The sequence below is a fragment of the Acomys minous genome (assembly GCF_964271855.1).
Source record: "Acomys minous genome assembly, chromosome: 2".
In the NCBI taxonomy this organism is placed as follows: domain Eukaryota; kingdom Metazoa; phylum Chordata; class Mammalia; order Rodentia; family Muridae; genus Acomys; species Acomys minous.
The window spans coordinates 102,172,708-102,199,333 of NC_140484.1; the positions used below are offsets into that span (position 1 = coordinate 102,172,708).

At 43.5% G+C, this 26,626-nt stretch overlaps 1 protein-coding gene across 1 annotated transcript in view; it reads left to right on the forward strand.

Annotated features, from left to right (window-relative positions):
• Positions 1–26,626, forward strand: part of CHSY1 (chondroitin sulfate synthase 1) — a 60,675-nt gene that overhangs the window by 12,122 nt on the left and 21,927 nt on the right. The window contains exon 2 of the mRNA XM_084801241.1: positions 3,927–4,422. Coding sequence (XP_084657367.1) covers positions 3,927–4,422 — 496 coding nt within the window. The remainder of the gene's footprint in view (positions 1–3,926; positions 4,423–26,626) is intronic.

Genomic DNA, 26,626 nt, shown 5'->3' on the forward strand with positions numbered 1-26,626 from the left:
TGGCAAGGGCCTTTGCAAATGTTCTGTCATTTCCATTGAGAGCTCCAGGCAGCAAATGTGTTGATGGCCAAGTAGACATTTGCTTATGAAAATCACGGAACTTGACCTGTTTGGTCACAGAAGGAGGGCAAGCTTGCTTGTTCAGCAGCATTGCCTTCCATTTGGAAGTGTGCATGTGCTCCCTTCCTCGTCCTCCCACAGGACGGTGAGGTGAGTTCATTCCAGAATGCATTCACTTTGCGGAACCCTAATTGAAAAGATCACAATTTCTTAAGATAGGGGGTTTGCAAAGAATTCATAATGAGGAGATTTCCCTCAAACCACCCTTCAATTAGAATAGAAAAGACAACATGAGGCTTGCCCTGGGTTACCTAAAAAGGGCTGGATAATAATTGGGTGGGGTTACCAAAACGCAGAGCAGCTTTTAAGGAGGGGTTGAGGTTGGATTGTCTGTTTTTAAGATTAATTGCTTTCTCTTCTTGGACAAATTACACTATTTCAAGTCACAGTTGGGACATTAATTGCATCCGTGACGGCTGTGTTACCAGTGCTTTCTGTATGCATTCTGCCTGGGGCACTGAGAAACAGTGCCAGGCAGAAATGAATTCTGATCTCCAGTCTAATATGAAAGAGCCCAGTGTTTTAAGTCAAAACACTTAAAATTTAAACTCATTAGGATTCTACCCTAAAACAATGTTTGCTATCGGGAGTTAAACACAATTCTAATACAGTACATGGCTTGAAGGTTGGGTTTTTAGGCAGAAATGTGAGAGGCACTTTCCACACTGCTGTTACTATAGTGCACACACTTTCCTGTTTCTGACTTCTTTCCCTACCGAATTTTGTTTTCAAGCTTCTGCACTGAGGCAGTGCTGACCGTGGAGTCACTCAGCCAACAGTGCACTTCCAGAGCCCAGGCCCTGTAGAATGCTCTGTACTGGGTTGTTTCTTTGAAGACAGAATTGCCTTAGCTGCTGCTTCTCCCCACTAGTGCCCTCTTGCTCCAAGTATTTCCATGGCTCTGGGCTTGGTTGCTAAAGTCTTTGAACTTGGTCTGTTTTAGTAATCACATCTTAGTGTGGAAGCCGATAGGGGAAAGTTTAGTCGCTTTCATCCTCATCCTTTTAAATTCCCTCACAAGATGGTACACATTATTTAGCTTGAGTTACATTTCAGGAGCACCACAAGTTACAGTGTATTTCAACACTTGGAGCCTCTGTCTTCCCTCTGAATAACTGTTTTCTTGTTGTGCGTTGAGTAAGTTGGTTTTCTTTGGGTATGGATGGATGGTAGGAAGTAGATGTAGGCTGCTTTGACGGACAGTTCTCTGAAGCTCATCTGGAAGTGATTTTTGTCCTTTGGCAAACACAACACACAGCATCTGTAAGTCACTTGCTGTATAGAAGCTGGCAATTTCATTCTGCATGTTCATTGACCTCTGTTATGTGCTAATTATTGAGATTATTTACATTTTCAAAGGATTATTGTGACTGAAAGAAAACAAGAAAGCCCAAACAGTACTGTGTAAGGAGAGCAGAATTAGGGCTCATTGGCTTAACGGGTCAGGTGCACTGGCTTCCTGCGCTTAGAGGAGTCCCGGGAGATGGTTTCCCTGCAGACACGGCCACATCAGAAGAGTGACACAGCCACATCAGAAGAGTGACACGGCCACATCAGAAGAGTACCTCTAGGTTGCCACACATGTTGTAGCCGTTGCCCAGGGATTTGTCCCATTATAGGTAGGGCTGGCTTCTCCTTACAGTAACAGCTCTTCTCTTCTTGATTTACTGCATCTTAGTTTGATTTAGTTTGCTTTTTGAAGCAGAGTCTCATCATGTTTCCCAGGCTGATGTCAAAGTCATGGTTTCAAGTGGCCCTGTGTACCTCTGCCACCTGAGTAACTGAGACTATAACCATGTACTACCATGCATAGCTGAATGGTTTTACAAACAGATTTATGTTTAATTTATGTGCAGATGTGAGTCTCTGCATGTGCTGCTACCCTTGGAGACGTTTCCTTGGAACTGGAGTTATAAGTTGCCCTGTGTGGGTGCTGGGACCCCAACCCTGTTCCTCTGCAAGATAGCAAATGTGCCAAACTGCAGAGCCACTTCTCCAGCTCTCCTTAAAAAAAAATTATTTAAAAGAGCACATCCTTTGTAAAAATGAAATATAGTATAGGGCCTGCTTTAGACCCTGTAATGCAATACAGCCCTCTGTATCATTTACGCTGTGGCTCGGTCTTTAGAGCTGAGTGGCATATAATATACAGGTCTGTTTGTTTCAGTCCACAGGCATGGGGAGGACAGTAGCTACAGTGCTGCATCCATTCTGAGATGTGAGTTTTCCAGACTCTGACACGTTGAAGTTATTTTTACATAACCATGTTTGTTTCTTTTAGCTTGTTTCTTAACCTGGCTCACACAGATAATTGAGACTCTTATAATACAAGGCTTCACAGCACAGTCTTGAGCAGTTTAAGTCTGCTCTTAACCACTAGCCTGTATCCATAGTTCATGATTTTATTTTCTTCTCCCTGTCCCACATTGGATAGAGTCTCACTGTGTAGCCCTGACTGTCCTGGAAATTAAACTGTGTAGACCAGGCTGACCTTGAACTGACAAAGATCCACCTGCTTCTGCCTCCAGAGTGCTGGGATTAAAGGTGTGCACCTCCAAACTGGGCCTTGATTTTCTTAATATTAAATTTACTACAAATTGAGAATCTTTAATGTGGAAATTAAAAATGCTCTGAAATACAAGACTTTTTTTTAGTGCAGTGCTCAATTCTACAGTGACAGGTTTCAGGGCATTTAGATTTTTGGATTAGGGGTACTTGACTGGTAAAATCTAAACACATGTCTTAAAATGTGAAACACTCTAGATAAAGGATATTCAGCCTGCACTTCATTTGTTGTCATGTTTTTATTGGAAATAGTCCAAATAAGTGAATGATTGCAGCTAAATTACTTAATTTCTTGGCAGTAGCCCAAAGCAAAGGAAAGGACATTATGACTGCCTTAAATTAGCAGTTTTCAACTGGATACTTTGTTTCTGTTTAATTGGTCACTGGTTTTTCCTCTGTCTGGCCTGAACCAGCTCTTTAACCCTCAAACCTACACCTTTGGCTCCTTTGAATTAAAACCCACACCTGGCATTTCAGAGTACGCATCGCTGTTCAGCTGTGTTCCCTTTGGTGCCTGGCAGGGCTGTCATAGCACAGGGGACACCTCTGCTAGGCACCACCTCTAGTGCTGAGTTCTCCTCCGCGTGCCACGTCACGAACTCTGCCATGCTCTGCACCCTGGCCCAGCCTTGGCATCCTGGCCACTTCCCTGCCTCGGGGAGGCATTCTGTGTTCTGAATCTCCTTTCTTTGAGAACGCGTGTTTGCCGGTAGTATTCGCGTGTGCCCACGCATGACACCCAGCTATGTTTTAGTTCACCATTGCATCCTGCTTGCAACCAGATTGTTGACTAGAAACTTTGAATTGTTGTTGTTTACTTCTTACATTTACTCTGTGAGAGTATGTGGGTGTGTGCAGTCATGGTGCACACGTAGAGGTCAGAGGACACAACTTGTGGAAGTCAGTTCTCTCTTTCAACCATGTGGGCTCTGGGAACCAAACTCAGGTTGGTGATGAGGCTTGGCAGCTATGTTGTCAGTAAATGCTGATGAAATCCAAAAGCTGACTACCTAGCTCTTGCCGTGGTGACTTGATTTTTAGCTGTCACTAGAACTCAACAATCCTTTAAGCTTCACCCTTCCTTTACTTGGGGTTCTTCTGAAAATTAATCCGGGCTTTGTAATACCCACTGGAGGCTCCATTAGCGGAAACAAACAGACCAAATGTTTGAAGCACTCACACAGTGATAAATAGGGCTCTGAAAATAATTGTCCTCTAATCTGTATTTATTTTAATTCCAGAACATGGTCCAAGACAATTCCTGGGAAAGTTGAGTTCTTCTCCAGCGAGGGCTCAGATACGTCTACACCCATTCCGGTAGTGGCGCTGCGGGGCGTCGACGACGCCTACCCACCCCAAAAGAAGTCCTTCATGATGCTCAAGTACATGCATGACCACTACTTGGACAAGTACGAATGGTTTATGAGAGCAGATGACGATGTTTACATCAAAGGCGACCGTCTGGAGAGCTTCCTGAGGAGTTTGAACAGCAGCGAACCCCTCTTTCTCGGCCAGACGGGACTGGGCACCACAGAAGAAATGGGGAAGCTGGCCCTTGAGCCTGGAGAGAACTTCTGCATGGGGGGCCCTGGTGTGATCCTGAGCCGGGAAGTGCTTCGGAGAATGGCACCACACATTGGCAAGTGTCTCCGGGAAATGTACACCACCCACGAGGACGTAGAGGTGGGAAGATGTGTCCGGAGATTTGCAGGTGTGCAGTGTGTCTGGTCATATGAGGTAAGAACAGAATTCTTTCTTTCTTATTTATTTATTTTTATTTTATGTACAATGCTGTTTTGTCTGCATCTATGTGTGAGGGTGTCACATACCCTGAAACAGGAGCTACAGACAGTTGTGAGCTGTCGTGTGGGTGCTGGGAATTGAACCCGGGTCCTTTGGAAGAGCAGCCAGGGCTCTAAACCACTGAGCCGTCTCTCCACCCCCAAGCAGAATTGTAGGAGGGAGGGACAGTCAATTTTGCCTTTTGAGTTCTGAGTCAATCATGGGAAACTAGCCTCTTCAGGGTTAAAATTGGTGTAAATTATTAGTAGGTTTTGGCCTTAGTTTTTCATTTTTAAAATTCTTATTACCCTGATTTCCCCTGGCCTTTAGAGCATGTCTTTAGTACTTTCTGATGTCTTTTCAAATAAATGATAGCACTTGGGGCTTGAAGGGTTTACTGAGGACATTTTTTTCATGACACCCAAAATCATCTGACTTCTGTAAGAACATAAGATACTTTCTTGTTTTCCATTTCCCAAAGGCTCACACTTTCATCTGGTCAACATGACCTGCAGAGATCCGAAACTCAGGTGTTTTGAACTTAGTGGTTAGTGGTGAGAAAAGGCCAGGAGCTGCATTGGGAGCCCAGGTTGCACACAGTGATACCCGCATGTGCTTAGCATCCCTGAGGGCATTTCTAGCACCAAAAAGAAAGAAGTGCTTATTACAGACCTTGGCTCTTTGTCTGTAGGTTTATGATATAGTCATTTCTTTCACATTAGGTCACAGGCAATTCTGAATTGTTTTAACACATGAAACCTTGAAGGAAGTCGGCTGGCAGGTATTTCCTCTTTACTAAGAGGGCATCAGTTAGTTTGGGGTTTTTCTGTTTTATTGGCTCATGTGTGCTTCTTCCCTGTAGTTTCAGGATCTAATAACAGTAGCATGCAATGGGTTGTTGTGTTTCATTTGGTCAGCTATCGGTGGTTGTGGGGAGCAGAAGGAACTGTGAGCCCTGTTGCCCCAAACAAGAGCTGCCCTCCTATGTGGCTCAGCTCTTTCTTGAGGGAAGGGGCATACTCTCTTGCCCGTGCTTGCCTCCCCTGACCTGCAGCTTGCAACTGGAAGTGTCTTCCAATCAGTTTGTTTCTTCTGCTTGCATTTTTAGGCAAACAGACATTTTTTAAATGTATGGGAATGGTCTTCATCTAATTTTTTGTTTGTTTGTTTGTTCTGTTTTGTTCAAGGCAGGGTTTCTCTGTGTAGCCTTGGCTGTCCAGGACTCGCTTTGTAGACCAGGCTAGCCTCGAACTCACAGAGATCCTCCTGCCTTAACCTCCCTAAGTGCTTCGATTACAGGTGTGAGCCACCATGCCAGGCATAATTTTTAAATTTAAATTAACAAAGGTGCATTTTAAATGCTAAAAATGATTTGAGGGAGCTCTTTGATCTCCTTGTACCTTGCCCTCTCTGCCTACCTCCACTGTCTGGTGGTTGTTCCCCGGGCCTGGAAGATCGATGTCTTTTGTCATAAAATTTTGCAGCGAAGAAAGCTTCTTAGTTATTGTTCGGTTGCTGTGAAGAGATACCATGAGCAGAGCAGCTTAGAACAGAGTGCATTTTACTGGGGCTTGATACAGTTTCAGATGGTGAGTCCTTGAACGAGTTGGTGGAGAGCAGGTGGCATGGCTCTGGAGCAGGAGCTGAGAGCTTTCTTTACATCCTGATCCGCAGGCAGCAGGCAGGCAGAGAGAAAAAACAGGTCCTGTCAGGGGTTTGAAACCTCATAGCTGACCCCCAATGACATTTCTTCTCCAACGAGGCCACATCTTCTAATCCTTCCCAGATAGTTCCACTAACTGGCAACCAAGCAGTCAAACATAGTAGCCTGTCGGGGGCCATTCCTATATAAACCACCACAGAAACCAGTTAAGGATTTCATGCTGTTAAGTAGATTACAGCTGGCAGTGTTTCTGCATTTTCTCCATCCTTAATTAAATCATTATGACCATAACATAGTTCTTTGTGGCTAAAACATATAATGCTTTGTACATTTTGGACTGTTTTGTCTTGCTGACATTCCAGAGGGCAAGCTTGCTTTTTGTTGTTTGCTGTTTTGAGACAGGGTCTCCTTGGTAGCAGAGGCTGATTGATGGTGATCTTACTCTGCAGCTAAGACTGGCCTCAAAATGCTGTGGGGCCTTCTGCCCCACAGTGCAGAGATTATAGGTATAAGCCGCTATGGCTAACACTTCTATGTGTGCCCACTTATAGAAGGACAGGGTCTCACTCTATAGTGAAGGCTGGCCTGCGACTCACTGGCTTCAGGCATTGGCTACCACTCCTACCCAACCCAGCCTTCTTTTGGGAATTAAAAAAAAAAATTGTGTCTGGATGTAGTCATTAATATCTTATAGGTACTACTGGATGGAGTTAGTAGCTTGAGTTAGACCAAGAACTTTGAACTTTAACATCAGCACCAAATTGTAGGTATAAAGTGGAGTCTAGAGCTCCAGGACTTGAAAGACTGAGGGGTGATTTCCCATCCATGGGCGGGAGCATCTGTGATCATCGATATTGAGGACACTTCAACTTTGCACCTTACTGGCTCAGAGACTCTGATAGGCAAGCACCTCTCCCTGGTGTTTTCTTTTGCCTAGGGAGCTGGGTCAGTAAGAGCAGCCACAGGCAGCTGTCCCCAGGAATGTGGGGCAGGCAGGCGGCGATGTCCCTACTGCTTTGCAGCTCTTTAAATGCCGTATGATGACACTGAGTTTCCTTCCCTTCCCTGGGCGTGTGCCAGACTTTCCTCCGGTCAGCTATGCTCAGAGTTCTTTTCTGTGAGTTGCCTGTTCATCGCTGTGGCCCATGTTTCAGAGAGAATGCTGTCTCTCTGTCCTAGGATTTTGTTCAAGTGCTGTGTTCTCAACACAGTGTCTTCTGGACTGTGTGCTTTGTCTTTTTACCTTCACTGAATTGTAGAACTTTAAAATATTGGCCAGTTTTGAGTCTAAATCTAATTTAACATAACCATTCTTTGATGGTGTGTGCTTTTTAATTTTTTGTATTAATGTGTATGGGTGTTTAGCTTCATGTATGTCTACGCACCACGTGTGTACAGTGCCCATGGAGACCAGAGAGGGGGTTGGATCTCCTGGAACTGAGCTGTCATCTGGAAGAGCAGAGCCCATTCACTTTTTAGTGTTTTAAGAAACTCTTCTTTCTTAAACTGCTGCGTGTGGTAGTGCATGCTGTAACCCTGAGGGGGCGGGGAGAGGAGGAGGAGGAGGAGGAGGAGGTGGTGGTAGTTAAGAAATGCATATCTGAGAGATGGAGAGATGGCTCAGTGGTCAAGAACACTTACTGTTCTTCCAAAGGATCCAGGTTCAATTCCCAGCACCCACGTGGCAGCTCACAACTGTCTGTAACTCTAAGATCTTACACCCTCACACAGACACACATGCAGACAAAACACTAATGCACATTAAGAAAATAAATTATATGAAAAAGAAATACTAAATTAAAAAAAGAAATGCTTATCTGGAACATTTACCATTCAGTCAGCCTGTCTGATACCTAGGCCCCTCCCTCATCACTAAGAGATTCCATGTTCAACAGTCAGGCAGGATTAATCCTTCCTTAAACTTTCTATAAGATAATTATGTTAAGCTTTGAGTCTTGGAAGGTATTTATTTTGCTCTATTGTAAGCATAGCCAGAAGAGTAATTTAAAAAAAAATTGCCTTGAAGTTGAAATAATTCCTCAGGCAGTAGCTGTGTAATTAAAATGACTCATGAGGCACAGTTGTCAAAGCCAGATTTATTTCTAAGCTTATTTTTTTATTATTGCTGGTAATTGCTAATAAATGCCTTTTAAGCGCTTGATTTTTAAATGATTTTAGTTTTACAGAGAAGTTAAAGCAAAGTAAGAACTAGTCTAGAAGCGTAAACTCTGAGTAGGTTTGGTGCCCTTCACATGGGTGGAAGCTGTTACCTCAAGTTACTTAAGAGTTTGTGAGATGCAGAGTTGGGAACAGTTTTGTTTTTGTTTTTGTTCCTTTCCTTTCCTCCTCCTCTTCTACCTCCTCCTCCTCCTCCTCTTCTTTTTTGGTTTTTCAAGACAGGGTTTCTTAGTGTAGTCCTGGATGTCCTGGAACTCTGTAGACCAGCTTGTCCTTGAACTCAGAGATCTGCCTGCCTCTGCCTTATAACTGCTGGCATTAAAGGCATGTACCACCACACCAGGCAACTGTCTCCCACCTTTTAAACTTTCTATTGATTCTTTATGAATTTCACATCATGCACCCCAATCCTACTCATCTCCCTGTCCTTTCATATCCACCTTTACAACCTCCCCCCCCCCAAAAAAAAACACCAAAAAACATCTTGCCGTGGTATCACGGCATGTCACACAGTATACCCTTTTGTCTAAACGTCTCTACTTGCAAATGTCCTTTGCAGTGGGTTATTAGTCTGGTTCAAAGCCCCTGGCGTCTGCCACTGTCAATACTGGATCTTCACCAGGACTCCTCCTGGATTCCTGTTGTTGCCGTGTCATAGAGTTCCCAAAGATTTGGATCTCCAGGATCTGCCCAGGCCTTTCCCATGTTCCAGCAGTTCATAGATGGAGTACATGTGAGGGTGGGCCAACTCAAACCTCTGGATCTGGGGCCCTGAGGGGTCGCTGACGTGGTCAGCCTGCCAGCTCTCCTGAGCCCTTGCCACCAGCGTGAGCTCTCCAGCACTGCCCTGGCTAGCTCACCTAATGCTGCACCCAGCAAGGGGCGGGGCCAGCTTTCCCCCTCTCATGCCACCAGGACCAGCTCTCCCGAGGGCTGTAGCCTGCAGGGGGCGGCTACCCCCTTTTTATAAACGCTTTCTCATTAGTCTTGTCTGTGGACAATGTGACAGTCATCTGGAGCAAATTCTATCCGTTCACCCTTATCGTAACCCAGAGATGCTGTTGGCAACCAGAAAGCTTGGAGTCTGGTGAAAAACTTTGCCAAGTGTTGTATTTGAGGAAACCTGCCAGGCAAGGAAGATAATGACAGGTTTTGTTTTGTTTTTAGAAATAGTGCTTTTAATTATGTGTATGCATGTTTGTCTGTATGTGGGTATGTGCGTGCAAGTGCAGACACCCGTAGAAGCCAAATGAGAATATTGGATCCCCCAAGAGTTGGCGTTACAGGCAGTTATGAGCCACCCAGTGTAGATACAAGAAACTGAAGCCAGGTCCTCTACAAGAGCATCAAATGCTCTTAACCATTTCTTCTAGTGCTGGAGTGGGGTTTGAAGGAAGTCCATGCCTCTCTCTGACCCCTCCAGGAACTTCCAGGCTGCTCATTTTTGCTGTGGTCCTAGGCAAGGCTAGAGTAGATCTGGAAGATGAGTTGGATAGAGGGTAGTTCCAAGGCCATACAGCTTACTGTTTGCAGTTTAGCTGTTTCTCTTGCATAAATGCTCCCTGGGTTATTTCAGGCATTTAGCTGAAATTCATAGCCTTGAATGGCTACTTCTGGGCTTTCTTACCAATACTCTTTATACTTTTATGGAGGACAGAAGTTTTTTATTAGTTTTTTTTTTCCATTGCTATCACCTAAGATCATCCTTTTGCTAGATGCTAGGTTCACAGCTTAAAGTGTCTTTTCATTTACATACATTATTCTGAATATCTTTTAATACTTTAAGAAGTCAAACAAATACATCCTAAAAATTTGGAAGACTTCTAAGCAGTGAGTTACAACATGTTCATTTAAAAAATAAAACGTTGGGGCTGGAGAGATGGCTCAGAGGTTAAGAGCACTGTCTGCCCTTCCAGAGGACCTGAGTTCAATTCCCAGCAACCACATGGTGGCTCACAACCATCTATACTGAGACCTGATGCCCTCTTCTGGCCTGTAGGTGTACATGCAGATAGAGCACTCAGAAAATAAAATAAATAAATAAATAAATAAATAAATAAATAAATAAATCTTTTAAAAAATTAAAATAAAATAAAACTTTGTAGCCTCTTCTGTTAGCAGTGCACAGTTCTGGTGACTACATAGACCCTTGTAGTGGTTTGGATGAGCATGGCCTCCATAGGCTCGTGTTTGAATGCTTGGTTTCCAGTTGGTGGAACTGTTTGGGAAGGATTGGGAGGTGTGGCCTTGTTGGAGGAGGTGTGTCGCTGGGGGTGAGCTTGGAGATTTCTGGCCATTCTGTGCCTCAGACTTGAGGATCAAGATGTAAGTGCCTTGTTGTTCCTTCTGCTATGCCTTTGTCCTGCCGTCACAGACCCCATGAAACCATAGCCCCAAATTAGATGCTTTATTTTAGTAGTTGCCTTGGTCATGGTGTTTTATCATAGCAACAGAAAAGTAACAAAGAGAACCCTACTCTCTTTTACTCTAGAACAGGCTGGAGTGCAAAGAAACAAACAGCAAAATGGCTAGCATGAGAGGCGGTGGATGGAGAGGCCCGTGTAGCACACAAGTTGACATATGGCAAGAGCCAGTGCGGACAGATGTGCCTGGGCTTGAATCACAGGGCTTGTCATTTAGCTGTGTGGTCTTGTGCAGCAAATTACCTGACTTCCAGAACTAGTTTTTGTTTTGTTTTGTTTGTTTGTTTGTTTCTTTTCTTTTTTCTTCTTTTTTTTTTTTTCTGAATGGACCAAGGGTAGAAATTGCCAATAAGGGAATATGGTTTCAAGGATTGTGGCGATGTGTGTTTTCATGACTAGAGCAGGATAAGACTTAGTCCTGTGAGATGAGAGGGCTGGTCGGGGAGGGTATCCTTGGGTATTGGAAAACAGCCATTTCTTGACAACTCTCTATACAGAGTGTAACCTGTATGAACAGGTATTTGACTATAATTGGTAAAAACAGCATTGAATTGGAATCTCTCTTCTTGGAGTTAGAACAGTTAGTTGCTTTGGATCTGTGATTTGCTGTCAGTGTTAATCTTGAGTAGTATCTCTGAAATAGTGTATAGGTGGGTTATGTGTGTGAGAAAGGCAGATTAGTACATGTCTTCATAAGTCTTGAGTCTGGTAGGCATGTGTTAAAGCTATTCTAGGCTTTATTTCTTAATCACTTTTATTATTGGATGATCATCATTTTTTCTGTTCAGTCTGTTATGTGTACTTGACACAAGGGTTCTTTAGAGATAAGATAGTCACATTCGTTGTTGTTGTTGTTGTTAACCTTAAAATGGCATTTTTAACTTTAATGTGGCATTTCCTGTGTAGTTGAAAAATTGAGATTGCAAATGTTATCACCGTAATTCCTCCAGCAGAATGTAGAGCCTATTCCTCACTATATGGTTCTGTTTTCTCTAAAGATAATTGGATTTCCAGAATATCCAACTTTAGTACATATAATGTTAAGTAAGCACATTTTTAGATTGCTTCAGACAATGTAGCTATGATACCTCCCCCACTTTTAAGAGGGTGGATGGCAATAACCAATGTAAGTTTTAGTTCTGATATTTAATCATCCTTATTGGTAAATTACACTGGTGTATTCAGCATAGCGTGTGAGGGGACAAAGTCAAGAATGAAGTTGACAGTGCAGTACTGGTGGCAACAGCAGCATTGCCTGGATTAGGGAAATGGGGTAAAATTGCTCACGGTTTAGAAGTGTTGTAAACCGAGGTGCCTCAATCTTGAGCAACAGAGGGACTTTGTTTAATGAGAATGTTGTATGTGTGTATATGTCAAGTGCTGGAGTTGTCTGTAGATCTCACACCAAGGTGGCTTTACAGGAGGTTCGCCTGAAGAACTGGGAGAAGCAGTCTCCACTCTCAGACCTAGACCTGGCATCTTGATGGGGTGGATTTCCTGTCTACTGTAGTGCAGGTTTCTCTGATGATTCCTGTACCACTAAATACTCACGCTTAGAGGACATTTATTTCTTAGGAGATAGTGGTGCTTTGGAACCAAGTAGAACTTGGTGTTGTTAACTTACATTCCCATTTAACCTTTGTTCTGAGTAGCAGAAAGTTTGACTTTGGTTTTCCAGTAAGTATAGTCTATAACTAATTGGAGAAGCCAGACTTGGTGACAAACGTTCTCCCTGGGCTATGCTTTATAAGCTTACTGTTATTTATGCTCCTTTTTTCCTCTCTGAGCCGTGTTAACAGTCATAACTTGTATGGTCAAATAAAAATGAATGAGAATGAGGGACAGCAGCAATCCCTGAGTGACATCATGAGAAGACATAACTCACAGGAGATGGCAAGCCCAAGGTTTTGATAAGGTTTCTTTTCTTTCTTGTTAATTTTGTCATCATGTAGCCTAGGCTGGCCTTACATTTCCAGTTCTCCTGCCTCCACTTTCTGAGGGCTGGATTACAGCTAACTGTTTACATGGTGTAGCTTTTTAGACTGGCTACTAAGTAACCTAAAGTTCGTTTATGGAGCTAGATACATGCTTTAGCAATTAGCAGTGTGACTTCTGAGTCCGCATCCACCAGGAGGGTCACAGTGGGATGGCGTGTCTATGATAACACTCTCCAGTGTGATGGAGTGTGAGCACAGCTAACCTCCTTCATGTTAAATCTGTAACCCCAGACCAATCAAGACTAAAGTGGAAACTAAGGTATAGAACTTCCTCCAAGACACCTGATGAGTGTTTCTTCCAGGGTCAAGGTCATGAAAAGCAAGGACAGATGGGGAGACTAAGTGGAGACTACAGGAGACATGAAGGCTCCATTCAGTGTGGGCCGCTGGATTGGAAGAAAAGAGAGCGTGGGCAGGAAGGCTGGTGGCTCGTGGGCATAGTCTACAGCTCAGTGACTAGTGGTGTGCGGATGTCAATGTCCTCATTTGACATGCGTGTCAGTGTTACGTAGGGTGTGAAACAGGGTGGTAGGTGCTCCTCTCTTGTTTACAACTCTATAATTGGGAATGCTTTCAGTACATTTTTATTACATTGTAATAAAATGGTGGCACGCACGCCAGCCACCGTATATGTGTGGAAGCCAGAAGAAAACCCATGGAGTTGGTTCTTTCCTTCTACCATGTGTGCCCCAGATACTGAGCTCAGGCCATCAGGCTTGGTAGGAAGTGTCTTAACCCACTGAGCCATCTCACCAGCCCCTCTAAAATTATTTCAGAATTTAGAAAGTTAGAGCCAGGAGTGGAGGAGTTTAAGGTCATCCTTCACTAGGTAGTAAGTTTGAGGATAGCCTGGACTGCTGCATAAGTCTAATTCCAAAAGTGGAGTGGGTCAGTTAGAATGCAGAGGCATCTAAAAATGAAAGGATTTTGTTGTGGTTGTCTGTCCTGTGGACTGCTCCATGCTCTGGGAAACTGGGCAAAGCGATTCAGGACTGGATCCTCTGAGTGGATATTGTACAGGATGTGATTTGTAGCTTACTGACTTCTAGGAAATCAAGACAGAAGAGGTCTTTGTTCTAGAGGCTGCAGACTTCTCGCTCTCATAAAGAGTTTATCATTGAGCAAGCTTATAATGTGCCATGTCAGACTGTAAAAAATGTGTAACGGGACCATTACAGCCAACCCTTTTCCTGGGTAGCGAGATTCTGTCAGCATTCACATAGCAATTGAATGCTAATTCTCCTGCTGGCATCTCTGGGAGCGGGCTGCACTACTGTGGGGTAAAGATATCTGTGCAGAGTTACTTCTTTGACGTCTGGCATTTATTTCCTAAGGAAAGCAAAACAAACAACACCCGCCCCCCTAAACACGCACACCGTTGTATTACTTTTAAAGACATGGGGCTTGGGGACTTAGCTCCGTGATAGAGCTGAGGGCTGCTCTTGCTTCAGTTACCATCTCTAATAACAGGACCCTTGCCTTGTGAATATGTTGTGCAAAGTACCAGACACACAGTGAGCACTGCCATTCTTATGCCTGATGTAGTTACAGTGCGGTCCCCAGACCACAGGTTCTGCATCATCTCGTCTCAAGGTTCCCCCATGTCCTGTATTAAAAACCAGAGCCACTGTGTCCCCAGAGTTGAGCATGGATCAGTCATTTAGGGGCTTTTTGGTTTTGCTTTTTTGTTTGTTTTGCAACAGGGATTTACTAAATAGCCCAAACTGGCCTCAAACTCACAATACTCTTGTTGCCTCAGTCTCCCAAGGGCTGGCATCGCAAGTATGTGCCACTGTGCTCTGAATGGGAATTTAGAGAGGCCTTCTCCCTGTCTGTCTGCTGGCCTTCGGATGGATCCCAGGGCCCTGTACATGTTAGACATGGTCTGTCATTGAAGTACTTCCCCAGCCCAAAAGCCAAGGCCCCACCTCTTCAGGTCTTAATTGCACATCTGGGTACATCATGGGAAAGAGTATGTCTTATGAAGAGAGAGAGAGAGAGAGAGAGAGAGAGAGAGAGAGAGAGAGAGAGAGAGAGAGAGAGTGTGTGTGTGTGTGTGTGTACGTACTCATGGAGGCCAGAAGAAGGTGTTGGAACACTGGAGCTAGAGGTGGTTGTGAGCTGCCCAGTGTGGGTGCTAGGAACCAACCTCAAGTCCTCTGGAAGAGCAGCAAGCCCTCTTAACAGAGCTTGCCAGCACACCCCCTGCACCCCTCCCCCAACGCATACACACACCTTTTAAAAAAATAAGTTCTCATGATTCAGCCTGTTCTTGGACTTGCTGCTATGTAGCTCACCTTGAACTCCTGCTCCTTCTGCCACTCAGGTGCTGAGGTTCTAGGCATGCTTTCGTGCCTGGCTTGGGAGATGTTCTGACATGTGTCCAGGCTGTGCTTCTGAGTCTAACTGAGGCCACGCTGGAGAATGGTAGCTAAAGGAACCAGTTTGTTGTTTGATTGTCTTTGAAGGGTTTTGGTTTTTAAAAATTATTTTTATGTTTGTGAGTGTTTTGCCTGCATGCATGCCTATGGACCACATGCACGCCTTGTGCCCCTGGAAGCTGGAAGAGGACATTGGATTCCCTAGAACTGGAGGGTTTGGTGGTGATGACCATGTGAGTGCTGGGAGTCAGACCAGGTCTTCTGGAAGAGCAGCCAGTGCTCTTAGCTGCCTAACCATCTCTCCAGCCTTTAAAATTTTTGTTTGAGGTAAACTTAGATTTGCAGAGAAGTTATAAAGACAAAGTCCATTATTTATATGAGTTTTTCTTTTCTTTTTAAAATACTGCCCAGGCTTCTCCTGCCTTAGCTCCCCTAGTACTAGGGCTAGGCTTGTGCTACAGTGTCCAGCTGTAGTTTGTGTACTGTCCGTTCTCTTTTTTTTTTTTTTTTTTGGTTTTTCGAGACAGGGTTTCTCTGTGTAGCCTTGACTGTTCTGGACTCACTTTGTAGTCTAGGCTGGCCTTGAACTCACAGCGATCTGCCTGCCTCTGCCTCCCAAGTACTGGGATTAAAGGCCTCTGTCCGTTTTCTAATGCATCTCCTCAGGTTCCTCTTGCTTGTGACAGTGTCTTAGGCTTCCTTGTTTTTGATGACCTCCACAGTCACATATTTTGTAAAATTTCCTCAACTGGGACTCAGCTGATGTTTTCTTCCTCACAGCTAGACTGGTGTTAGGGTGTTTGAAAGAGACCTCAGGCAGAAAGCTGTTTTCCTCATCATGTGTCAAGGAGTGTGCTGCCAGCTGCATTGTCACCAGCGATGCTGACCTGGCTATGGGCTGCAGCAGGCCTCTCCATAAGAAAGTCACTTTCACTCCTGGCTTTTTTTCCTAAGCCCTTGGGAAGGGGAGTCAGTATATCCTGGAAAGCAAGGGGTCGTTATCCAGCCTCTTTGAGCTTGGGATGGTGACGTATTTTAGGATTCTTTGTGGTGGTGTGCTTTGTTTTTGACGGGGTCTCTCTTTGTGTAGCTTAGGCTGACCTGGAACTCATTTTCTAGCCCAGGCTAGTCTGAGCCTCATGGTAGCTCTTGTGCTTTGGCCTCCCAAGCGCTGAGCGAGATGTGAGCCACCAGGCCTAGCCAGCATCACTCTGTTCTCTCATCTTCAGGAGTATGTATGTGCATGATTTACCACTGAAATTGCTGTCATTTCCCTTTGAAAGCTTTCCCAGCTGATCATGTCTTCCTTGTTTTGCCCTTTCTCACTGCCTAGCACTAGAAGATGCTCTTTCTTCTTGTCCACACTTTTTATTGTGTCCTAGAATCTTCAATTTCTTAGGGAATTTAGGCTCCTCTGTGGATGCCTTAACTAGAGTTTAAGATCTTGTAGCTGGTGTGGTGGCATGCGCCTTTAGCCCCAGCACTCAGGAGGCAGAGGCAGGTGGATCTCTTGAGTTAGAGGCCAGTCTGGTCTACAAAGTGAGTCCAGGACAGCCAGGGCTACACAGAGAAACCCTGTCTCCAAAAACAAAAGCAAAAACAAACAAACAAAAAAGATCTGGTATTAGGAAGTCTCGCATCCCTCAGGTGGTAGAGCAAGGACACACATGAGTGCTAAGTCATGTGTGTGTTTATCCACAGCCATAAACATTTCTCTCTGTGACCATCTGGATCTGTATTACGTAAACTGCTGTCCTGAGTTCTAATCTCTACCGCATGGATGATTGTAGCTGCCTTCCTTTGCTTAATTGCCAACTTCTCATTTGGATGGAAGCTTTAGAAGCCTGGCTTTAGCACCTGACATTATCTACTAGTATTCCTGATTAGTGGCTTTGGAATTGTTGCCTGAATTCCTGTGAGAAACAGCCGCACCATCAGAGCACAGTGCTTGTGTGCTTCATTTGCTTTGAGCTTTGAAGTCTCTACTCATCTGCAAAGCTACTTAAATCTGCATCCTTCTCCTTAACACCCTTCCTCCCCATTCTTCCCCTTGTTTTTCTTAGTGCTGGGAGTAGACCTCTTGCTAATAATTGCGTTGTGGCATCATGTGTTCATCCTGAGAAGAGATTCTTTTTAAAGCTGTTTCTGTTTAATTCAAGCTGAGGAATTTTTATCTGATACCATGTTTCTTGCTGTTGGTAATTTAGACAAGTGGCACTTCCCATTTTTGTGTCTTAATAATACTAATTGTGGACAGGTTTATACCTGAATATAATGGGGATATATAAAATTATTCAACTAATGTTTTGAGGGGTTGGGTTCAGTCTTCCCTCTCCCATTCTTTTTATGGTAGCTCGTTTGCCTAAGGGCATCTGGAATGCTAATAGATCACATAACAGTAATGGATGTTTTAAAATGCTAAAGACAAGTCTAAACAGCACAGAGGACACCATGCCACATTCTGTACTTAGGTGAGTATTAGCAAGCCCAAGAGGGCTCGGAAGAGTATTATATGAGTTGTTCATTCGTTTGTTGCTCATAGGATCATTATTAAATGCCTCCCATATAATAGTGACCTGTTTGGCCAGAATGCTGGGGTAAGTAAATGTATGCATTCTTGACGTTATGAAATTTATCCAAGTCAGAGGTGAACAACAGACAGGGTCTGTGCTTGTGTGTGTTGTGCTCCAGGAAGACAAAATGTGCAGGAACTGAGCATGTGAGCCTCACTTCTCCCAGGCTGGAGAGGGGTGGCAGCAGTTTGAGGAGGACTTAACAGGCTTGGGTAGCATGGGCAGGTTCCTGAGGGAGAGAGCTCAACAGACAGTAAAAATTGGTTGAGTGGAGGGTAGTTGAAAATCAGCCACATGCACAGCATCTGTCTGCTTGATTTAACTTATTCATTTCCCTCAGCAAGTACTGCTTTTATGCCTTACCTCCAGACATTGCCTTCATAACCCTTCATAAGTGGTTTAGGAAATGAGTAGTTCAGAATAGTTCTTTACATAAAATAGAAAGTACACATATAAAGCATTTTTGTAATTTTAGACAGCCACAGAAGATCACAGGTGGGTAAGACAGACTCTGACCTCTAGAGAGCTTGTGCTACAGAAGGAGGCGTGCACAGAAGGTATCTTAGAAGGACAGGTGAGCTAGGAACAGATGGCTGTGGGGAGCCAGAGTAGGGTATGCGGTGATTGTTACTCAGAACCTTGTGGAAAGGATGTAAGGCCATGGCAGAGACTGTGCATGCAGTGATAATCATATATAATGTGACCGTGTTCAAGGCCACATGCAAGGGAAACAAACGATGTCAAGAGCAGAAAGAGGCTAGCGGTGTAGTTCGTGTAGAGGGCTCAGCCAGCATGGATGAGGTCTTAGTCGCCATCCCCAGCTACACTTACCCGGAGACAGTGGTGCATATTCCTGTAAGCCAGCATTCTGGACATGGAGGCAGCAGTGCTGGGACATGAAAGCCAGCCTGGACTGTATGACACCCTCTATCAAAAAACAGAGACCGGAACCAGGTGTGATGGCACATACCTTTAACCCCAGCACTCAGGGAGACAGGGGCAGGCAGATCTCTGTGAGTTCGAGGCCAGCCTGGTTTATAAAGCAAGTTCTAGGAGCTACACAGAGAAACCCTGTCTTGAAAAAACCAAAACAACAACAAAACCAGAGACCTGGCAAAATGGCTGAGAGGGCAAAAGCACTTGCTGCCAAACCCGATGGTCTGAGTTCAGTCTTGGGACCTTAATGGTCGAAGGACAGAACTGATTCCCAGAAGTTGTCCTCTGACTTACACAGACATACTGTCATTTGTGCACACATACACATGCACGTGCTACGCACGCGCTAAAGATGTGAATTAAAATATTAAAACTCAAATGGCATTAAGAAGCATTGTAATAAGTGCTGTAAATTTATAATTGAAAATTAATTTTGAGTATACAAATTAATTAGATTTTTTTATTTGTACTTTATATTTTAAGATTAAAGGAGATACTGTGCCATGGCAGCTGGGTGAAAGGATTATATAATATCTGTCAAATTCTGTATGCTTACACATACCGCAATCGTTGTCTCCCAGGAAAGGGGCACATAGGGCACTGTGATAGAAACAGAAGGAAGATCAGTATCCGTGCGTTTTGTTTTGCACAGGTCCTGCTTAGCGGGGATCAGTACACTTCTGGCAGCTGAGTGAAATGAGCTGTGCCCAGTGATGTGAGGTGAGGCTCAAGTTGCCAGATGAGAGGCAGGAGGGCGATGCCCCTTCATGATTGTGCCTGGTGCAATTCAGTGCTGGCTTTTTAACGCCTGCACTGCCCATGATGGATCCTAGTCACATGGGCTGGCACAAAGGAAATGGAGTTGCCATTCCTAGACTCCCTATTTTCTCACTAGGGAGAAAATGGCACAGTAGCTAGACTGCCCTTGAGTGTATAATAAGACCCTATACCAAACAACAAAGGGGAGTCTTAATTATATTCCATTTGTTTACCTTGTTTTTAAATAATCACTGATACTTGGGTCTAGAGACTACAGTTTTGCTACTTTTTAAACTTGATGTTTGTCTTGGGACCAGTTCTCTATCTCCAGCCTTTTAGATCAGGTTTTCTTCTGTTTGTCTCCTCTGCTGTTGGTATAGTAGAGAGTGTATCATGCAGTGTTGCCCTATAAAGGACTCTGTAAGTCTCATTTCCCAGTAGTACATGGACTTTAGAACATAACTCCATTTTACTCCTGCTGTTTGGTCTGTTGCCACCTGTCTACGTATCCTGTGAGACAGGTTCATGCATGCCCATACCATGAGTGTATATTTCAGTTCAGATTCAAAGTTATCACTTGGTATGCTTTACACTTCCTACATCTCTGTTTTCTCATCTGGAGTCTTTTCTTCCGTTTAGAAGAATTTAATTCCTTCAAATTTGTTAAATGCTAGCCTTCTGTTATAAGTTGTTTTTGTTAGAAATGTGAATATCATTTATATTTTTTGTACAACATTTTACTTTGAAAGTTTTCAACCAAAAGAGACTACCAGTAACATTTTCATTTATCTGCTCTCTGTTCACCAACTATAGATGGATGCATCTACTTATCCATCTTATTTTTTTATACATTTGAAAGTAAACCACAGTAACATACTGTCCTGATGATTTCAAAGTACCTACTATTACCTAGATTTTGCTGCTATTTTATGTGAAACATGGGTGTGTGCTATGTAAGTTGTGTGTGGACAGGTCGGAGGACAGGGGTTGATGGTGAGTGCCCTTTTGTGTTACTCTTGAGAAAGAGTCTCTTATTGACCCTGGAGCTTAGTGACTGAGCTCTCCATTGACATGGAGGGACCCTTGTGTCTACAGCAACCACATTGCCAGTGTTCTATGTAAGCTGGGGATCCAAACTCAGGGGAGATGGCTTGGGGAGTAAAACCTTTGCTGTACATGTCGTTGCCCCAGGTATCTCCCAAGCCCACATTACCTGGGTTTTACTGTTGGTGTGAAGTTAGTTAAACTATTGACATGTAACAAAGTAAACAAGTCACATGCACAGTCACTCTTGACAAGTGAGTTACCACCATTCCACATGCTTCCCCAGGGGTCTCCTCGCTTTCTCTTGTTTGTCTGGGGGTTTTTTGTTTGTTTGTTTTTTGGTTTAGATTCTGGTTTTTGTTTTTGTTTGTTTGTTTGTTTTTGAGACAGAATTTCTCTGTGTAGTCTTGGCTGTCCTGGACTCAATTTGTAGACCAGGCTGGCCTCGACCTCAGAGATCTGCCCGTCTCTCCTGGGACTAAGGGTGTGCGTTCCCACAGCTGGCATGACGCTCTCTGTTCTTAAGACAGTGACTGTTGAGATGGTTTTTATATCCTGTAGGGCTTCATTTTGTTGAACCATATGTGTGCTCTTTGTATAAAGCTTGTTTCACGATTATAAAGTGGTTTTGAGACACATCTACATGGTTGTGTATATTTGTAGCTTGTCTTTGACTGTTGAACACTGTTCCACATGGAATGGTTCAGGGGTGAAATTTTTATTTACTATTATGAATGAACAAACTTGTATATGAGTTTTGTATGGATAGTGTTTTTTATTTTTGAGTAAATATCTAGAAGTAGAATTACTGAGTTAGAGGGTAGGTGTGTGTAATTTTATAAGAAATGGCTATATTTTTCTCTACGGTAGTTGTCCATATTAACTCTCAAGCATACTATTATAAAGAAGTCTGGCTTTGCCTCATGTTCCCAATAGTGTTTCTATTCTAGTCACCCCTACTTGTGTGTGTGTGTGTGTGTGTGTGTCTGTGTGTGTGTGTGTGTGTGTGTAAACTGAAGGACTTAGAGGAGTCAGTTATCTTCTTGTATCATTTGGGTCCAAGGGATCAAACAGAGGCTGTGTCAGACTTGGCCGTGGGCATCTTTACTTGCTGAGCCATCTTGCCAGCTCTGGTTTTGTTCCTCGAGACAGAGCAGGCCAGGCTACTCACATCTCACATCTTCCTACCCTTGTCTCCCGGGTTCTGGGACTATAAGCAGGTGCCATCACATCCAGTTTAGTATAATATAATTTGAGTTTTCTGGTGTTCGTTTTAGTTGCCTGCTGAAGTTGCCCATTATATATATCCTACTTTTCTTAAACATTAATCACATCTTTGTAAAGTCTGTATCTGATACATATCAGACTCCTGTCTACACCCCACCTCAGTTTGAGTTGTGGTTAAGTAAGTGTTGGGCTGCCTGGATGGAGGCATCCCTAGGGCTAGTAAAGTCCACTGTGTCCACAAGGAGAGGACTGGTATGTGGGAAAGGCCTACTCTGAATGTGTGCAGCACCATGCCATAGGCTGGAGACCTGAAAGGCAGCTGTGCCCACAGTTCTTTTCTCCTTCCCCTGCATGGCCGTATACCTTTCCTCTCCCGAGGCTCCTGTTGCCATAGTCCACCTAAGAAACCATGAAACCACAAAATGAGTAATTCCTCCTCTCAGTTATTTGTGTTAGGCATTTGACCACAGTTTGATAATTGATATGTCTAATAACTTTGACAAATAACAGATGTGTGTAAAATTGTTTATTGTCCCTAAGTAAGGTTGTGGTTATGCTTCAGGGAGACACTTACCGTGTGACACATCGCACACTTCAGTCCAAAGCTGCTCCACCTCTCTGAGACTGCTGTTTCTAGCTCAGTTCTGCTCCGACAACAGAGCTGTCCTCTTCCTCCTCAGTTGTCCGTATGCAGGACCTCCTGCGTGAGAAGTATATACTGTCCGCTGCAGTGACATCCTCATCTCTTAGCACTAGACTTTGTGTTTCTTTATTACAATGTGGATTATAATTTTTGTTGAGCCACAGAATCTAGTTCTAAAACTGAAGAAAAAGGGACTTGAGTTTGAAAGTGATTATATTCCTATCCACCTGTGCACTGGTACATCCTCAGGTTGTCACTGTTACTCACAGTAGGGCAGGCTTTCTCATCACTGATGCAGGCAGTCTTTAGAGGCTGGTACTCAAGGTGTAGTGGAACCCTTAGTTTCCTTTTCTGCTGCGTTTGTTTGTATGTCATAGCATGTGATCGTGAGTGTCACTAACTTCCTAGGTCCAAGTAATTTAAAAAATCCTCACCAATGAAAGGTGTACTGGCTGACCTCATACTAGTTGAAATAGTAAATAGATCTTATACCAAGGTTAAAGCTGATGTTACTTCTTAGTTTTCTCTGTCTCTGTCTGTCTCCGTCTCTCTCTCTCTCTCTCTCTCTCTCTCTCTCTCTCTCTCTCTCTCTCTCTCTCTCTCTCTCTCTCTGTCTGTGTTGGTTTTTAACATTGATGCTATTACACACATTTGCCCACACACCACACACATTAGCTTTGAAGTGCTGCTGTGTGTGTTCTGCAGTCAGCACTGCGCTGTTGAAGCAGTTTCAAAAACTCAACTACCCTGGAAACTCAACACAGGAAGTACAGATTCCTTTACCACTTTTCCCCCTCCTCTCTTAACTTGACTTAAATATGTTTTATTGTTATGTAGTGATTTACCTTATATTGGTTGTTTTTGTTTAGTTTTTTTGTTTAGTTTGTATTTAGTTGTTTTTTCCCTGTCAGACATTAAATTTGTAGTCTCATGAACATCTGTATTTAACCTTTTTTAAATAGAAAAAGCCTCATAGCACACACATAGATAATTTTTTTTTTAACTTTTAAAATCTGTGTGGAAGTCTTCATTTTCTTAAAATGAATGGAGTGTCAAATGTTCTGAGAGTTACATTGCTCATGTCATGTCCAATCTGAAACAGGTGCTCAGGTTGATTTTTATGAGTGGCACTCTTAGGTCTCACAGGCTAAAGGACTAGTCGGTTGGGTTTGTTTCCTGTGAGTCGGTCCACATTGTGACCTGGGGTGGACAAAGTGCAGAAGTGCTGTGCACTGAGCTCTGTGTGGCTCTGCTTTGCTCCATTGGTGGTGCTGGCCACACTCTGCATTTAGCTATTCCTTTTAAATAAAGTTCATGTAAAGCTAGTAAGCACCTTTGCGGGAAGCTCCTCAGAGTAAGACCCCTGTCCACTTCATACCACTTCATGCACGCCCACTGGTCGTACAGTCTCCGGTGGCTCCTGGCTGCGTCACACTGTGGTGCTGGCTAAGTGGCTCTGTAACCTGACCATTCCTTCTGCTGTTATTAGCTGAAAGTAAATTGTTCCTATTCCTGTCTGCGCTGTGTGTTCTCCTGTGTTTGTACCTGTAGATTCTTGAATTCCTGTTTTGCCTAATGGGTTACTCGTAGATCTTGTGTTAATATAAAGCTATTTGTCAGGGATAGAATCTCTGTGAGAAATAGGCAGATTTGTTTCAGATGTCTTCTTAGGAGCTTTTCCAGTGTCTATGCTGTTTTCTGTTTGGTTTCTCTTAAGTAAAATTTTGATTTGGAACCAGGTCTCTCTATGGCACAAGTAAATGGACAAGCCCAAGCTATAAATTTTGCTTGAAGTTTAGGAGAGGGAAGAACATGTTTATAATGAGTATTTATAATATGTATTTATAGGAGTAAATATGAGAAGAAAAACCTTTTTTTAAATCTTTATTATAATTCATTCAGATTACATCCCAAATGTTATCCCCTCGCTGTATCTTCCCTTTCCCACCCTCCATAAGTAGTAGTTTTGTGTGGGATAAAACCCAGAAATGACATGTTTTCTCAGAGCTGATAAAGCCTGTTTTCTTTCTGTAGCCATTTCATTCATGTAGGACTGCTGCTTCTACCGGAGTTCTAGCACCATGGTTTACTGCTTGCTTCTTTCCAGAACATTCTCACAGTCTCACAGGAAGCAGGCTCAGTAGTGGTCATATGGCTGAGCAGGAGTGTTCCTTAGCCTCCTTGTTGTAAATCAAGGGGTGGTCAGGAGTGTCTCGGGCATCCTCCACCTGGTTTCATTGGCTCAGGTCCATCTTTGAGTGGATCAAGTGACTCTTGAGAATTAGCCCTTACTGATTTGAAAACTGTGCGGTTTCTTCTCACCGGTCTAGTTTGACATCACAGAACAGGAACCATCCTTGCCTGTATGGCCTCAGTTTCATTTCTGAATCCATCCCTCTAAGCTCAGAGCCTGTCCTAGCAGGGAGAGAAAGGACATGGATGTGGGCATGGGTTTGAAGTGAAACCTTACTTACCTATCAGTGCAATTATTATGTGAAGGAAGGTACATGTTACTGTTATTAGCTGTTGGTACTTAAAAATAGAAAATAAAATGCCAGGCAGGGTGGTACTTGCCTTTAATCCTAGCACTATGGTAGCAGAGGCAGAGGTAGGCGGATCTCTGTGAGTTTGAGGCCAGCCTGGTCTATAAAGCGAGTCCAGGACAGCCAAGGCTACACAGACAAACCCTGCCCCCCAAAAAACAATAACAACAACAAAAAAAAAAAAAAAAGAAAGAAAGAAAGAAAAGAAAAGAAGACCTTAGTAGGAACATAGCAGATGGATGAATATTAAACCATCTCCAAAATGGAAGTTCTTTACTCAGAGCCAACCCAGTGTGTGTGTGTTTGCATTAGATGCTGAATGCTGATGAGCGGTGTGCTCAGAACCGTAGGCTTGTTCTAGTTCATCTCAGCCCCCTCCAGGTGTGAGTACTGCATCTTTCAACAGGAGCTGTAAAAACCTGGTGGAGCAGTGTTTCCTCCGCTTCCCCTGGAAGCTCTGCACAGACTTCACAGAGTCATAAGTATGTTTGTATTGAAGGAGAAATAAACAAAGACCAGGCTTTTCCTTATACCACCAATGGGCATACTGGCATTACTTGCATATACTAACTTTTTCCTCTGAATCACCAGTGCATGTGGTGGTAATTTGGTGACTAGAAAGCACGGTAAATTATTGGTTATAATAAATTGATGTCATACCCACAGGACGGCAAGCAGGAAGATGAATTAGGGACAGAAATAGTAACGGTTTTGTTCAGGAAACCTCAAGGCACATACTGAGATATTACCATGTTGATTCCATTTTTAAAAGAAGATGAAGAAAAGAGATCCAAAAGACAAAATTTTAAAACTTTAGGTGTAGTAAAACAGATTACAAATCAAAATTTTACTGCTTTATGTTTCTGGAAATCTCTTTGAATAGTTTAAGAACCTTTAAGATGTCTAGACATGACTTGCTTGCTGGTGGAGTGGGAGATAACGTCTGTAAAAAATCAATTGCAGTGATGTTTCCAAATGGATAACTCTGTGTGTGTGTGTGTGTGTCTGTGTGTGTGTGTGTGTGTGTGTGCGCACGCGCGTGCACCTGTCTGAGTAAGTGTGTGAACTTAAATGCACCACATGCGTGCATGGGCCCTCACAGGCAAGGCAGCATCAGAACCTCTGCATCTGCATTTAACGGCCTGTGAACTCCTGATGTGGGTCTTGTACAAGAGCAGTAAAGGCTCTTGACCTCTGAGTGCCCCCCATGGTCAGTTTTAACTTCTCTTCTCTTTAGAAATGTTTAGAATTTCCAATCATTTCATAAAACGGCACCTCTAAACCCTTCCCCCAGCTACCCTGACTGCTGACTGTTAGCACATTAGCTGTTGCTGCTGCTGTTTTTTCTCTTCCTCCTCCTCTTCTTTCTCCTCCCCTTCCTCATTCTTTGTACCTTTTTCTTTTTCCTGAACTTCAGATATACTGTTTGGATTTGCCCTTAAATCCCTCAGTGACATGCACATTGCTCTATTATTTCATCCATAGACCGAATTTAAATTTCATCAGTTATCCCAATAACATCTCTCATAGCAAACAACCCAACAAACTTAAAGATTTTCAGGATGCCATCGAGAATCTAGGATACTGTGGCATGTTTAGTTGGGATGTCTCATAAGTGTCCTAGGTTTCGACCTTGTGTTTGCTGTCTGACATTACTTTAAAAATTATAGGTGAGGCCGGGCATGGTGGTACATGACTACTTAGAATTCTAGCGCTTAGGGATCTCAGGCAGAGACAGCACAAGTTCAAGCCAGCCTGGGTTACCCAGCAAGAACTTGTTTCTACCTGTCCC